At 31.5% G+C, this 16,788-nt stretch overlaps 1 protein-coding gene across 1 annotated transcript; it reads left to right on the top strand.

Moving 5' to 3' along the window:
* The first annotated feature begins 5,646 nt into the window (after positions 1 to 5,646).
* Positions 5,647 to 16,419, top strand: LOC143541381 (bZIP transcription factor TGA10-like). The gene is made up of 11 exons (XM_077034217.1): positions 5,647 to 6,128; positions 6,230 to 6,351; positions 6,969 to 7,063; positions 7,180 to 7,308; positions 7,505 to 7,573; positions 7,671 to 7,730; positions 7,844 to 7,921; positions 8,475 to 8,553; positions 8,671 to 8,942; positions 11,551 to 11,790; positions 16,031 to 16,419. Exons 1-11 carry the CDS (start codon positions 5,824 to 5,826, stop codon positions 16,178 to 16,180), a joined length of 1,599 nt encoding a protein of 532 aa, XP_076890332.1. The 5' UTR covers positions 5,647 to 5,823; the 3' UTR covers positions 16,181 to 16,419.
* Positions 16,420 to 16,788: the final 369 nt, after the last annotated feature.

Raw genomic sequence — 16,788 nt, 5'->3', positions numbered from 1 at the left:
TTGACTTGTACTTGATTGTTCTTGATCATTGAATGAGTTTTATTATGTTTATGTTGATGTTTATGATGTTTAAATCCATTATTAGCTGCTGTCCAAAAATCATGTTAGGCTAAATTAGTTAGTTCTACCTAGGTTAAATGATTATTGTTAGGTTTTAGTAAGTAGTTTGGATTGTTGATGATCATGGCTTAAATTGTTAATGTAAAGTTTGGTTTAACATTGAATTAGGTTGTGTTTAGTGGCTTTGAATTTGTTAATTACACTTATAAACCTCTTGCTTTAATTAATTGAATGAGTTTTGATTGATTGTTGCTTGTTAGGACTCTTTACTTAGTGTTTAGGGTTTGTTTGCGGGTTGATCAACCGTAAGGTTTAAGTGAGTGTTTTAATTGAATATAATCAGCGGGTAGACACCTTCCTTGAGACCGAGAGGTGATAAGAAGTAAACTTGTCTCATAGCTTTTACTTGTTAGGATTAGGATCGTGCGACAGAGGGTTCGGTTCTTGTCGGGTTTGGGTTTGTGAGCGATTAGTTGACCTAGTTTAAGTTAAACTGAATTGTTCCTCTATCCTTGGTTGCGTAGTATTCGTCTCCATTAGGGTAGTGTGTCTGTGAGACCGAGAGGAGAGTCGGCATTAGAGCACGTTAACAATTCGTCATCCGGTTTGTTCTTAAAATCAACTAAGTGTAGGTTAGGGCTTGTTAGTGAGATCGAGAGGTAATCTAGCTTCCTGAGTGAACCTTAGTTGTGTCATCCTTAGGAACCGGTGTCGTGAGATTCTACAATCCATTAGCTTACTATACCTTCAATAGTATTCTTACCTAGGTAGACGTTCGTCCCATTGATAAAACTTATTTTCACAGTTTCGTTTAGTCTTCTTAAATTAAGTCTTTTAAGTTAAAGTAAGTTAGGTTAAGTATTTAATAATATAAAAATCATTTAAAAAAATATATTATTCTTAGGTGAGTCTTATTTAGGGTTAAGTATTAAGTACGTGTTCACGTGTCCTTGTGTTCGACACTCGGACTTCCTTAGTGCTATACTATTAGTGATCGGTACACTTGCCGATTTTGTGTGGCTTCTTTAGGAATTTCGTTTAATAAATTTAAAGCTTAGTTGTGAGAGCATCGTTATACACACATCACTTATGATATGATTTCTGATGACGATGAGCCTGACAACTCTCTTTTACAACACATGGAGACTGAACACCAGGAACAACAATCAGTACCTACTGCTGATCAAATGAAAGAGTTCGAGGCATTCAAAGAAAAGCTCCAATCGACTGCATTGAAGCCTCTTCAATCAGTCACTGCGACACATGATGACGATGTTGAAGAAGAACCAGCCACTGATCTCATTCCAATAAAAAGACGAAAGAAAAATCCGAGACCGAGTGTGCTGGCTATTGATACTACACCAACCAATCAATATAAAGATTTTGAACCCGCAATTATTAAAGCTCAAGCTTATCAAGGTCCATCTACTGTTGATCAACAAACTCAAGAACAGATATTCGATGACATCACGCATGAGTTCAAGTTTGAAGAGCACATTCAATCCATCAATGAACCATCGGGATCGTTTTACCCGTTTGGTCAACAAAGCTCGGGTACCGCTGACAAAGTTGCTCATATTCTCGAAATGCAAGACAGATTCTTACAAGACAATGGCAAGGGGATTGCTCTGGATGCTGAACCTGTTGATGTACAGTCCTTACAACATCAAGTCTTTGAGCTTGAACAAGACTCGGTGGTGAAGGATGTACGGATCCAAGAGCTTGAAGCAAGCAACACTGATAAAGACTCAAATATCAAAGAGCTTCAAGCAAACATGGGTGGTCTCATTGCAATGTATTTAGACCTCCAAGAAAAGTTAATTCAAATGTTTGGAGATGAAATCAAACATAGTGATGACGATGGTGTGAAGACAACCAGTGACAATCAAGGTAGTGGTTCCAGTGTGAGACCTACGTCTAATATTGACGCTTCCGAGCCATTGGAACAATATCTCACCGCCCCTCCAAAGACAGCCGGACAAATTAAGAGGATACAAAAGAAGATTCTGATAATGAAGAAATCAAATCAAAATGTGGAGTCTTCCTATCACCCTGATAAATTTATTGAATACGAAAAGGGATTCTCTGATAAATATGGTGATCGATCAGGTGTTATGTCTTGGGGATACGATATTGAAAAACCCCATGTGGTGGGTCAAAAGAAAGTCGGGAAATACTGAGTATTATAAGAAGATGAAGGACTTTGGGTCATGGACAAAGGTTAACCTAAGTGATTTGATCAACTCTCCTTTTCACAACCCCAACAACAATAAGAAGGCTACCGACTTCTGGCACTTTCTGAGGAATCAATTTGATCGAGGATTCCCAAATATGACTACAACCGATTCATTTTTGAAGAAAGCCAAAGGGGTTCGAGATCCAAAGACTGGGAAAACCATGGTCAATGTCATGTGGCCAGCGAAAAAGAAAGCGATTCACATTCCGCTTACAACAAGAATCCATGATGGAGCACCGGATGAAATGAAATTCTAGACGCATAATGGTGAGACGTCTACGGTCGTCATTCGTCTAAGAAAGGGACAACTCCGAATTGTCGATCCACGTGACTTTGTTGACATTCGGTGAAAAAGACATCAAAACTCTTAGCCATTTTTAAATCATGGCTGAACCATTGTACGAGCCGGCTGCTAAGGAGCATATATGCATGGTTGGGTCGATCATACGTACAGGTTTATGGGCTGGTGCTTACAAAGAGGCGGATGCAAATATACTTAAGCACGATTGAAGTTGAACATATAAATCAAGGGGGAGATTGTTGGGCTAATATTTGTATGGTTTGTATTTATTTTTGGGCTTACATTGTAAACCGAGATCCACATGGATCTCGGTGGGCTTTTGGGTAATATTGGGCCTTTATGTAGTGGTTATCTTGTATCTAGGTCATTTGGCAGTGGACATGGGAGAGATAGGGACGAGAGGAGTATTATCAGTTTGTAATCTTTTACAAAGGGCTTAAGCACCCGACGTTATAAACGTGTGATTTGAAGCATTATCATTGTGTTCTTATTGTGTTTATTTACTTTATATTGAATCCATTCGTTGTTAGATACCGCCTAACAACGAGTTTACGTGATATCGCATGGAAAGATAAACACAATGGCCAGTTGTGGTTAACTATTTACCTCACCTTCTGTATTCTAAGTGTTTACTGTTATCAACTTTAGATTCGGTTTATCGAATCTTTTCAACCATTCATCTTGGTTGATTTGTCAGATACTCATACTTGAGTTATTATTTTCTTTGCTCAACGGTTTTGATAGATTTTGACAGATTTCTTCTATTTACTTCTATTAGTTGATATGTTTCATCAGTTGCTTCTTTAAACTTTTTTAATTCGTATAACTGATTTCCATCTTTTTCTTTATCTTCATTTTTCTGAATATGACGAACTATTTCAAACGTATGCTCGTTTGTATTTTGAATACTTTTTAGAATTTTGATTTTAATTGTCTATTCTCTTATCAATATAAACATTATTATGTAAAGACATGATCTGTATGATAATATTTTTCTTTATATATATTAGGGATTTAAATACCCTTATTTTAGGGTTGGGTTGAGAACAATATCTTGATGTATAGTTGTTTAGTTATTAGGTGAAGACTCGCTATCTGGATATAGTGAGATTAAAAGAAATTGTAAAATTAAGTACTTTGTGTGCTTGGTGAAAAAGTTGATCACTTCCTTTGAAGAGTGAGATGTACTGGTGATCCCTTCCATTTTAGGTAGACGACTAGTGAACAAAACTCTCAATCAGGGATCAGGGAAAAGATGTAAGTTAACATTCAATTGAACCTCTATAAATCTGATTGTGTCATTTCTAACCCTTAGCTCTTTACTTTAATTATGTTTACATTTATAAGTTGTGTGGGATACCTGGGCTATTAGCTCAAAACCAAAGTGTATTCTTTCGGTTTAGCCTGCCAAATATTCATCCAACCTTCCCTCTCAAGCTGAAAGGGATCCCATTCAAGATGAGAGGCGTTAATCATAGCTCCATTATGGTGTGATAGTTTCTAGAAAACCACGAGGGAAAGGGTGAAGGTGGGTGGTGGTAGAGGTGGTTGGCTAGGTTGTGGTGGTAACGGTCGGTGGTTCCATGATGTTTCCAAATTTATTTTATTTATTTTAGTTCTTTAATTTTGTTTTAATAAAACCGCGTCATTTTTAAAAAAATGCCACACCAACAATAAAACTAATAAAGCTAATGTCTTGTTAGTTTGAGAGGTCAGAAGAAAATAAGATGATGGGAAACATTTTCTAGTTCGGAGTTTTTTCTAGTCAACAAGTGAAAATTATTTAAATTCGATAACCCTATGAGTATGTTTGGCAAAGAGTTTTAGGAGCTTTTAGCTAAAAACTTTTAAAAAAAAGCTCCTAATTAATGAAAAGTCTTGTTTGGTTGAAGTAACATAAATCTTTTAAGTTAGAAGAAAAAATTTGAACTAAAAGCTTCAACTAATAGAAAAACTTAAAAGCTTTTAGGATTTAAAATTTTGCAGTTTTTATACTTGAACTTCTATCACGTTTTGTTAATTTATATAATTATTGCACATTTAACCATTATTCAGAACAATTACTCTGTGACTTTTTAAGAGGTCATAACTTTTTCACACGTTAATGGTTTTTTTTTTTAATTGCATAATAAAAACGAGCATTTTATTTTCTTTAATTTGAGTATATGAATTGTTATACTTCTTTAACTTTAAAATATTAACATATTATGTGATTACTGGTTAGGACTGGCAACAAGTCGAGTTAGGCAAGCTCGGGTCATGTGTAGGACTAACTTAGGGTCAAAACAAGTCGATGCAAAAAAGGCTTATTTAATTCGATTCGTGTTCGTACAGTTTTGAGTCGAATGGTTCAGGTTTGAATATATTTCATATTAGAACAGTGTGCACCACGTGGGCACTCAGCTAGTTTTATTAAAAGCTTTAGATACTCTGCCAAACATTTAAATATTTGTAAAAAACTACAATTAACTTTTTGTCACCAGTTATTTTTGTCAAACATACTCTATATGTTTTTAAACATGTTTAATATGTTAATAGATAAAAATATTTAAACATCTTTTTTTGTTAGACTGATGTATATTTTTCTCACACAACAGTGAAATTAACTAAATCCAATTGTAATATAATGTCATGGTTTATACTACTTTTCAACTTCTCCTACTACGTTTACTTCCATGCGTTGTTGATTAACAAATGTTGTTAAAATGGTTGTTAACGAACTTTATCTTTCTCCTAATTATGCCCCTTTAGTTGACCATATAAAATAATGTTCTATGATGGAAAAGACCAGTTGAAACAGCAAATTCGACAACCAAGTAGGGTTATTTCAGTAATTTAACATGCACTAGTTTAAGATGGTCGGACAAGCAAGCCATAAAGTTCTCTCTCTCTCACTCCCGGTCTTCTCTTTGCCGCCTGAACCATTTTTAGAGAAAGAGAGAAAAGAGTTTTTGGTTCTGGTAGTAATTCAAGTTTTAAAAGCAAGAGAGAGAGAGTGTTATATAGACATATATATACATATAGAGAGAGAGAGAGTTATATATAGATATATATACATACAGAGAGAGATAGATAGAGATGAGAAGTGTTAAAAATAGCTTAAAAGTTTGTCTTTTGCATATTTAGCATTGAATTCATGCTGGGAATGTCTTTGAACCTCTTTTCTCTCTCTAGAAACATATTATTACATGCATAGATGTGAGAGAGATTATCTGTGATTACACACATGAGTTTTGAGAGAGGTGATCAAGATCAACATCATCATCATCATCATCATCAACAAAACCACCCTTCACCACCACCTCAAGACCATCAAAAAGACTCCAAAACTCCACCTTTTTTCATGGCTACCACCAACAAAGCCTACTCAACCTTTTTAGACCCACAACAACATCATCATCAACAACTACAATTCACTCACCATCAAGAACATCATCATCACCAGGACAATAATAATAATCAGATATCATTTGCTATGATCAATCATTCACTGCCCTCATCATCTATTCGAACCGCGAATAATAATATTATGTGATCATCTTTAAAATACTTTAAATTCAAGATTAAAACTTTATATATTTCTTTGTTTTGTAGTTCATTTATTTATATATTTTAGATTTTGGATTATGCAGGAGATCAAACGATGGCGGTGGACCTTATGATTTGGCTGATTTAGATCAATCACTATTTCTTTATGGTGAAAGTCAAGCTTCTGGTGATCAATCTGCACTCCCAACAATCCAAGAACATCACAGTGAGAGTCTTTCTAGTTTATAATAAAACAATTTCATATCTTTATCTCTCTCTCTCTTGTTTCTCTCTCTAAAAGGGTTTCTTTTTGGATCATAAGAAAAGCATGTTCTTCAGGGAATATGATCTGATGGTACATGCTTTGACCAGATCCTTTCTTTGAAGAACAAAAAGATATTCATAGCCTTCACATAAATAAAAAAACAGCCTCTATTTACTTAATTCCTTAATAATATTCTTTTTTCCAACCATTTTTTTTCTTCCTGCTTTGAAGGTTTCTTGTTTCAAGATTTGGACCACAAGCATGCAGCAAAACAATCATTCTTTTCGTTCTATTTTTCAGGAATTTAATTTCTCTGCCGTACATGAAAATTCTTTTTAATTTTACAACAAATATTAGGTTTTTTCTTGCTTATATATCAATTTTATGAGTTGATTTTAGAAGAAAAATAATAATAAAGAACTAAATATTGTTGTTTACAAAGCTGATTCAATTAACTTTAAGATGAATTCTTTTACATAACCAAATAATGACATTATTTTTTTCATCACAATTAACTAAATATAGAACAATATTTATTAATAAATTTATCGATTATTCATTATAATTGATGTGCGCAGAGGGTTCGAGTTCATCAGGGATAAGACCGGCAACTTTGAACATATTTCCTTCCCAACCGATGCATGCAGTAGACCCTTCTACCTCTACTACTAAGGTACCATTTTCTAAATATATATAGTCACTAAAACCATTAAATATAGTCACTAAATCCATTTAATTAATTCACTAACAAACTATTTGACTTTTGAACCATTTTATTTGTGTGTTTAGACAACTACTGGATTAGTTTCTCCATCAAGCAGTGGTTCACGAAGACCATCTGAACCTTCGATGGATGATATCGCCAACCCCCAAATGGATGCTCTTCCAACTGCCCCTCAATCTTCTAAAGCTATACAGGTACATATAGATAGTTGTTAATCTTATTTTTTAATACTTTTTTATTTTAAATATTACTAGATAATATATTAATATTAATTAACAACTTTTGTGCATAATCTAACCGAGATATGGGGTTCAATAAATTTTTTTATCAGTTTAGAATAATTATGTTTTCTTGATTAAGTTTTGTAATTTTTTTTCTTTATGTTCGTAGCGTGAGGGAATCAAGAAAGGACCGACGACTAGTTCAGATCAAGGTCGCCCTAAAACACCGGATCCAAAGGTCTTCTATACTTTTATAAAATTTTGAAGTTAAAGTAAATTATTTTTTAAAGAAAATGAAAGAATAATTGTCTGCCATGTTTGATTTAATTAAGCAGACATTGAGGAGACTTGCTCAAAATAGAGAAGCAGCAAGAAAAAGCAGGCTGAGAAAAAAGGTAATAAATATATGAAAAAGAGGATAATATGTCAAAGTTTCACCATTATTTTGTGGCCTCGGGATGATTAATTTCATGATTTTCTGTGCATCTGTTTTTTGTTCCTTTTACAGGCTTATGTCCAGCAGCTAGAATCAAGCAGAATTAAGCTTACCCAATTGGAACAAGAGTTGCAAAGAGCCAGAGCTCAGGTGAATACAGTTAAATTGTTTTAATTTTATGTGGCAGTAAGTTGTTTAGGAAAGAGATTGACACGCCCAAGGTAGTTCACTGCCTCAGTAAGTTTTTTTGTGTGGAGGGGGGGGGGGGGGCAGAGAGTGAACTTTAAAGAGTTTTAATATTAATAAATTATTTGGAGTTCGCTTGTCATTCAAACGAACTTGTTTAGCAGTTTGGTTAAAAGTTCTAAAAATACGAGTTGCGTTTCTAAACCTTTGTGCTAATACAAAATTCTTCATTGTTATACATTATTATAAAATGACAATGTAATGTCAAATTATTTTACATTGTAACTCAATTATATTTGTAATTTTCTTAATACTGCTTTTAACGGATAACATATACCTCTAGTTCTACTTATGGATTTACACATTTGTCCACCTTGATACTTTTATTCTCAACCACACATAAAGAGATACCTTTTTACACGTCTTAATACCACTAGGCCACACATCATCTTCTGATATTCATAGCGTTTATGTGTTAATTTTATTTTTATATTGTATTGCCGTATTCTTTTATTAGGGTGTTTATCTTGGTGGTGGTGGAGGTGTTCTTGGAGCTGATCAAGGAGTTCCTCTCGGAATGAGTAACATAAGCTCCGGTACGTACAACAAGTAGAATCATCAAAATGATTTTCTGATCTACAAAACTAATCTCAGAATATTGTTTATTTAATTGTAATGTCGAATGGTTCTTGATTTAAACAAACAATTTGTAGATGCTGCGGTTTTTGACATGGAGTATGCGAGGTGGCTCGAGGACTACCACCGTCAAATGTGTGAGCTTCAAGCAGCAGTTCATGAGCACTTGCCAGAAAATGAGCTCCGAATTTATGTGGACAATTGTATAGCGCGTATCGACGATGTACTGAATTTGAAGAGCATTGTTGCTAAATCTGATGTTTTTCACATCATCTCGGGCACCTGGAAGACACCTGCTGAGCGATGCTTCATGTGGATTGGAGGGTTTCGACCATCTGAACTTATCAAGGTTTAAACTTATCTTTATACATACACATATAATTAAACATTTTGATCTCTTACATAAATATATCATACATAAATATTTATATGTAAAGAATCACCAAAATACAGTATACAAAAATGAGATGTAAAAGGTGGTACATTTATAATCCAAAAAAAATATAATCCTTAAAAATTAAAATGGCACAAGAATGGTCAAAAGTAATTTTGCAGGGAACCTTCTAAAAGAGGAAATTTCGGTCCCCAATGTGTAGCGACACCATTTGTCGTGTATGTGTCTCAGAGCTTGTAATTTCCTTTTAACTAAGATTTAAGCTTTTTTTTTTAAAAAAAGAAGAAAAAACTAACGCGTCTAATTTTATTAGAGTTACTGGCAAAATTTCCGTTTTCATGACTCGAACCCATTAACTCATTATGAATATAAGTCTTTAGAGAAAACTTCTATGACCACGAGCCAAAGTGGGGATGACTAGCTTGGACGTAAGTTATAAATTTAACATTATTTTCCTAAAGTTATTTTATAGTTTAGAAAACTGTTTTAACAAAAACCAAAAAAGTTACATTTTTGAAATTCATGTCAAACAGTTGTGGCATTCTGGTGAGACAAATCATATGAAATTTATATCATTTGATTTTCTTTATAATAAGATTATATTATATTAAATTGTGATTATTATTAGTTATTGAGAAGTGATAATAGTTGTTAGTATTGCCATAGAACAATCACAGCTGAATTACATAGATCATTTTGAAAAAATATATCATTTTGGAAGTGATACAAATCATTCATAATTTTGTATATTAACTGGTTATGTATTAGGTGAAAGGGAATTTGTATTCGAAAATATGACGACATCAAAGCTTTAAATTAAAACAATATTAGCTAGTATAATAATAATTAATAATAATAATAATAATAATAATAATAATAATAATATAACAACAATAGTAATATTAAGAATTATTAATTGCATTTACTATTTGCCTATATTCTTTATTTTCTTCTGCATTGATTAAACCATTTAATAATATAAGTATTTGTTATATTATGATATTATCAACAGAAGAATATCGTAATATTATATTATTTTGGTAGCTTATGTTTCCATCAACTGCGTTCCTAATTATTTTTCTTATATAAGTTTTATAGTAATGTTGTTATTATTTGATATTTCTAACTTTTATATATAATTATGTTTATATAAACACTTATTAGATTTTTCAAAACTCTTTCATTTTCGTTATATTTAAAGTCAAGTTGAAGATTATCACAAACTTTCTCAAAGGTTATAAACATTGATATTGTACAATTAAACACATAATAAACATTTTTCTATCTTTAATGAATAAATTGATATGAAAAAACATAAATATTCATACTTTAAAGTTTTAAAAGCAAAATAATTATTAAATAACTATCGACACACTATAAATTAACAATGACAATTTTAACACAATGACAACACTATTTTATTAAGTATCTTGTTATATAATATTCTTGAATGTTAAGTATAACCATTAATGTGAGACAACACTAGTATGTTGGTTGTTTAATGATAATACAATCATATTCAGTTAATTAATAAATTGTTTTAACTAGAACATTATTATTCAACTATTAAAAGGAGGAGAACACAATGTATTAAAATTGAACTTGGGTAAGAAAATATTGGCAAGTATTATGACCTTTATGGAGACACATCTACTACCAAGCTAATGCCATTCAAAACAAGAACGTTATTATTTTAAAATAAAATTGGGGTGGCTGTATTAAATTAGAAACTAGCTGATGGAAAATATTTATGAACAACTAACTTTAATTAATGTACAATAGCCATACCCAATTAAGAAAATGTGTCAATAAATTGTAAGAGGATGCGATATGATGAGATACTAGAGGAAGAACCGGTAGCAGTTATTTTATTATGCATGGGTCCTGTAAGCCGTAAGCTGTTGTTTGATCGTACGCATACTCGCTGTTTGTGTGTAAGTAAAGGTGACATAGAGTGAATGATTACAATGATGACGAAGGGTTTTTTCCTTTGTTGGGTGAATTAGGTATTATTCCAAACTGTGCTAAAAAGCTCTTGTCTGTCACTACAATTTATGAACTTACTATATATCAAAAAAATAAGTTTAAAGAGAGAGAAATACATTTTCACCAATTTGTTAGTTTTTTTTCTCGTACTTGTACCTTTTTGTTGGATGTGAATCCATCTTTAACACTCTGATTTGACCATTTGATTCCACTTTAGAATAACAAGTAAGAACCAATCAAACAAGATTACGTATATGTGTAAATGATTCCAAAAAGTGTTTTATTAATTACCATTTAACTCATGCTATGGTTTGTTAGTTCATTATCCCATAAAGTAACAACCTTGAAATAACATAGTAAGCATTTAATTCAGCTCTAGTATTATCATGTTCGAATTAATGTTGGCTAGCAAAGTATTCGTGAGATTTTACAAATCAAGCTTCTCATGGTCGAAGAAAATAACAAAATAATGTTATGTTCTATATTAAATAAAACATAAATGAGCAAATATTATTTGATAATAAGTAGGTTTATGTCACTAATCATTATATTTGGGTTGATGGTGTATGATTTCCAGATAATTCTTGGTCAAATTGAGCCTTTAACTGAGCAACAACTCATGGCTATATGTGAAGTGCAACAAGCAACGCAAGAGGCTGAAGAGGCACTCTCACATGGTCTGGATGCACTAAATCAATCTCTCTCTAACACCATTGCTTCTGATGCTCTGAGCTCACCTACAAACATGGCTAACTACATGGGTCAGATGGCTGCAGCCATGAACAAGCTCTCCACCATCGAAAATTTCGTGATACAGGTATGTACCCTTTTAAAAAAAATAGTAACATCTAGCTCCAAGATCCGGTATAAAGGAAATTAATCAGCTAATCGTACAAAAAAAAACAAGAGTAATTTTACAATTTTAAACTATAGTAATTACACTATAAAAAAATAAAGTACAATAATAATAATTACTACAATTATTTGTACATTCAGCACGTTAAATCTATATATAAACTTACAACGCCTAATTATATAGCTTAAAGTGAAAATATTTGCTTTATGTATACATATGCATAGCGGGTCCATAAGTTGCTAGCAATCTTTGGTTAGGGAACCTACTCCAACAGATTATTAACCTGCTCCTCCTCCAGTCCAATTATAAAAGCCTAAAATCCACATAAATTGAAAAAGAAAACCCTTATTTTACAGTTGGCACATGTAATGATTCATTTGGTCATATCCACATCTCCCAAATTGACTTGATTATAAAATCTAACAACTAATCATTGTCGGAACTATATATTATTAATTTTGTGAAAGCTTTTTGAGAACTTTTCATTTTGATGATTAAGTTGGGTTTTTAAATCTTTAGCCGGCGTATAAAATCGGGAGAGAGTAGTCAAACATGATAAAATGTTAAAACTTCATACACAAGTATGCATCTTTTTTATTTATTATGAGATTTGAACCCTCGTTGTCTTTGTAAGTATATCTCATCCATTAACATTCCTAACACAGACCAGTGCAATATCACTTTTCAAATTTATAAAAATTTTAAAACACTATTGAATTTATTTAATATATGTTAACATGTATATATAATTAACGCGTGCAAATGTAGAAAAACTGCATAGTCTACTTATAGAGAACACAAATGAATTTTATATGTTACTTGATGTATACAATCAGTACACACGTTAAACATGTTATATGATAAAGCAGTATAATTATAAGTTATAAGAAAATAACACAAAAGAGTTATTTAATTGGATATGTTATACCATTATTATTATTATTATTATTATTATTATTATTATTATTATTATTATGTATCAAATAAAATTACTTTGTATACGGATCCCTTCCCTTTAAAAAAGGGGCATGGTAGTTTGTTGTCTTTTAGGAGAGTGGAGCCAAGAAAACATCCCCATCATTGAGATCCTAAAACCCATGCATATTTCCATGATGTCATTTTCAATGGCATTTGATGTTAACCAACTAATTAGACCATCCCCACACTAAACCCTAGAAAAAAAAAGTGAAACAACTACAATAATATCAAAACGAATTTCTACAAGTGTATGCAGTTTGCAATCTTAATACTTTCTTTATTATATTTAAATTATATAATATATTATATATACAATATTACACTAATGAAGGCTAATATTTTCTACACGACTTATGATTGAGTAATTCCTAGCATTTGTTTTATCTAATATCCTAGTCCAGTAACTTGATATGTTATAACAGGCCGGTTATATCTTGAAACCTACTCGTTACTCTATTAAAAGTTAATTACCTTGAAACGAGTTAGAAGAAAGTCGAAGGGCTAAAATACAAGTTTAGTTTAATTAATTAATTAACTAGTTTATTTGAAATTAGAATAGGTTTATTATTTAAAAGGTTTGAGTCATGGTATGATTAAATTTGGGTTCATCAAGTTTCTTTTTGACATCTCCTCATTCATACATATATATTTTTTTGAACAGATAAAATTATTAAATCAAAGGCTAGCAAATACTAGTCACGAAAACACCAAGGTTACATACAAAGACAACATCCACCCCGGTTGTATTTTTTTATTTTATATTGAAAAGGAAACTCACGTCTCCCAATCTAGCCCCCCCCCCCCCCCCTTTTGTTCACCCATAGGAACGTTAGGTGTTTTATGTATTCTTTAATTATGTGATCGACACCCTTATGTTGTTGAAATTAGTCTCATTTCGTGTCCTCCAAAGATACCAACATGCCATTAATATAATTGTTTGGATATAACTCATCTTTTGCCTTCATGCCCTTATATTCAAGTGTAAATTTAGCAAATCTCCTCATGACATCAAGACTAAATCCTTCAAATTTAACCCGAAACCCATCACAGTACATGGAAATTGTTTGTATGTTAAAAGGGAACTTTTATCAACAGGTCAGGCTAAACGTACCCCCCTCTCTTGCTAACCATACACCCCCCCCCCCCCTCCCCTCCCTGAACTTTCATTTCCTCTTAACATTTGTAATTGACATTATAGTCCCTCTTATTTTATTTTATAATTCATTCAAAATATCAAATAAAAAACTATTAAGTTTTAATTTTTGTTTTACAATTTTTTTTATATATATTTGTTATTGATTTTATTATTTTATTTCATTAAGATCTTATTAAAAGTTTGTTTATTTTTTTACATGTATTAAAAAGTTTTGTATGTTTTCTCTAGTTATTTTTTTATAAAATGTATTCAAAACAATTTGATTTTTTTTTGTTAGGTTTAGATACATGAGTTAATGTTACTTGAGAAAAGAGCCAAATTTGTTTATCAAGTTGTATGTTATTTAAACTTTTATTTATAAAAACTAATATGATTTTTTATAAAAAAATGTAAACTCTCTTAATTTAAAAAGAACGCTCTTCAAAAAGATTAAATAAGTATAGAAGAAACATTTTTTAAAACAAGAAAAACAATGTTTGTTAGATAAGAAAAAATATGTTTTTCTAAGTAAGAAAAAATATGTTTTTATTAAAGGATTTTAAATATACATAAAAAGATAAATAGAAAAAAAAGTTGTTAAATAAAAATAGAATAAAAATGCTTTAATAAAAATAATAATGATAATAAAAGATAACAAAATGACAAAAAAACAACAAAAAAGTCTAAATCGTATTAATGTAAAACCTAAATGAGGGGGTATGTTTAGTAAAAATGGATGGGTGTGAGGTACGTTTAGCATCACCCTTTATCAACTCCCTTTATCAACTGATCATCAAGCTTCAATTTTTTATTTGCCTGGCGCCACATTTTATTTGGATTTTTAGAAGAATTAATTAAATTTGGTTTCCGTAATATAATTGATGGCACGTAGCAGTAGATTTGTTTAACACTAATTAAAAACTTATGAGGTTTGTTTGTCATCGTTGATGTCTATTAAAATAACTAACTACGTCAATTGTCAATGATACCATTAATTAAATTGATAGTGCCACTTGTTTATTGAAATTATATTAGCGTATTAGGTTTTGAAGAAAGTTATTAATTAAGTAGTACTAATCATAATATAAATTGAATTATATATTTCTATACTAGGATATGGGATCTGGTATGTACATATATATATAGGGTGGCAATTGTTGACACAACCTGAACTCGACATGAAAAAAATGTTCTAGGTCAACTGACACGACTCATTTAAAAAACAGGCCGGGTTTGAGTTGACTCGTTAACCCGTTTAACTATTTAAAAACCTTTTTATAATTATATTTTTATTTGGGTGTTATCCGTTTTCCATTTTTTTAAAGAAAAATTATAATTTTCAATTCATTTTCAAGATTTTTAATATTTTTTTTAAATATTAATAGTATTACTCATTTACTCTATCGACTCTAAACTATATCATTTTTTTTGATAAATGAGTTAAACGGATCGTGTTAGAATCGCCCAAGTTTTATGTGTTTGCGGGTTATGGTTGAAATCTTTGACATGAATAACAATACGGTCGTGTTCGAGTTGCCTATTTTATCCTGTCAACACACGAACCCAACACAATAAACACCGCTATATACATACATAATATATACCAAAATAGAGTATAAAAACAACTAATAAAATTCATATTATAATTACTATTTAATAATTTCTTAAAATTTAATACACAAATTATTCACTATATGTAGATATATACACTCGTTGAATTTATTTACCTACTTAAAGAAAACAAAAACAAAAAAACCCTTGAAATTATGGGCAAAATTTGCCACCCATCCACCTAAGTGAAGAAAAACTCACCCTAATCGTTAAGCTGTCCCATTTTAATTAACCTCACATACAAACCGGTTGTATTTGAAGAAACTATATCAATCTACATCATTTCACCATCGATCCAACCACTCACTATTGACATTGTCTCTTTTAAATTGTCAACTTATATTGGATTGAATTGATATCTCATATATGTTCCTTCTTTGTTCTACAAGTAATTGACTTCTAAGATTTTGACCAGTTTTGCATTTTTAATATCAATTTTTCACACAATTACAAGCTAACAACACAATTATCTTACAGGCCGATAATCTGCGTCGTCAGACAATTCATCATGTAATCCAGCTCCTTACAACCCGTCAAGCGGCAAGGAGTTTACTAGCAGCTTCTGAGCACTTTCATCGTCTTCGTTCACTCAGTTCTCTTTGGGTTGCACGCCCTCGACAAGATTAGGACATAAAAAGGAATTAATCAGTGGTTCCTACCCCTTCAGTTGGTTCAAGTGTTTTTTCTTTTTATTTTTTTTTTCTTTTTTTACTTTTAAAGTAATTTTATGACCTTTTTTCTTTAACTTTGCATCCTTGATCTAGAGAGATGTATATAGATAGATGAAACCAAATTTCCGTAACTAGATGTTGACAGTATGAAATTATATGTCGTAGACCGCTCTTTTTAGTATCATTTTAGCATGGTTTGGTAAATTGGGACGTGATATATATTTTGCTTCGTACTTAAATATGTTATAACTTTTGCATTCTTAACTTAGTTAACGTTATATGAAGGGGAAACTAATTTTAATGAGCTTAAAAAGGTTTAAACTTAAAACACAACTGATTATGAGTCATGATTTGACTGACGGACTTGGTAAATTTTTTTACACGGGTCGGCAATTTTCTCAATCAACTATAGTTATAATAATACTAAAACAATTCACAGAAAACGGCCGACCCTCGTACCAGAAAAGTAGATCCGCCCCTGGATTTGTTCCTAGCATTTGGGTTGCATCACTGGATTTTTGTTAGTATAATGATAAAAACGAACTGCGAATTCAGACAACATTG

Source organism: Bidens hawaiensis, unplaced genomic scaffold (genome assembly GCF_021521415.1).
Source record: "Bidens hawaiensis isolate Kalapana, Puna unplaced genomic scaffold, B.hawaiensis_p1.1 tig00012557_1, whole genome shotgun sequence".
NCBI lineage: Eukaryota > Viridiplantae > Streptophyta > Magnoliopsida > Asterales > Asteraceae > Bidens > Bidens hawaiensis.
Note: the sequence above shows the minus strand (reverse complement) of the source record. Positions and strands in the feature narration are given on the sequence as shown.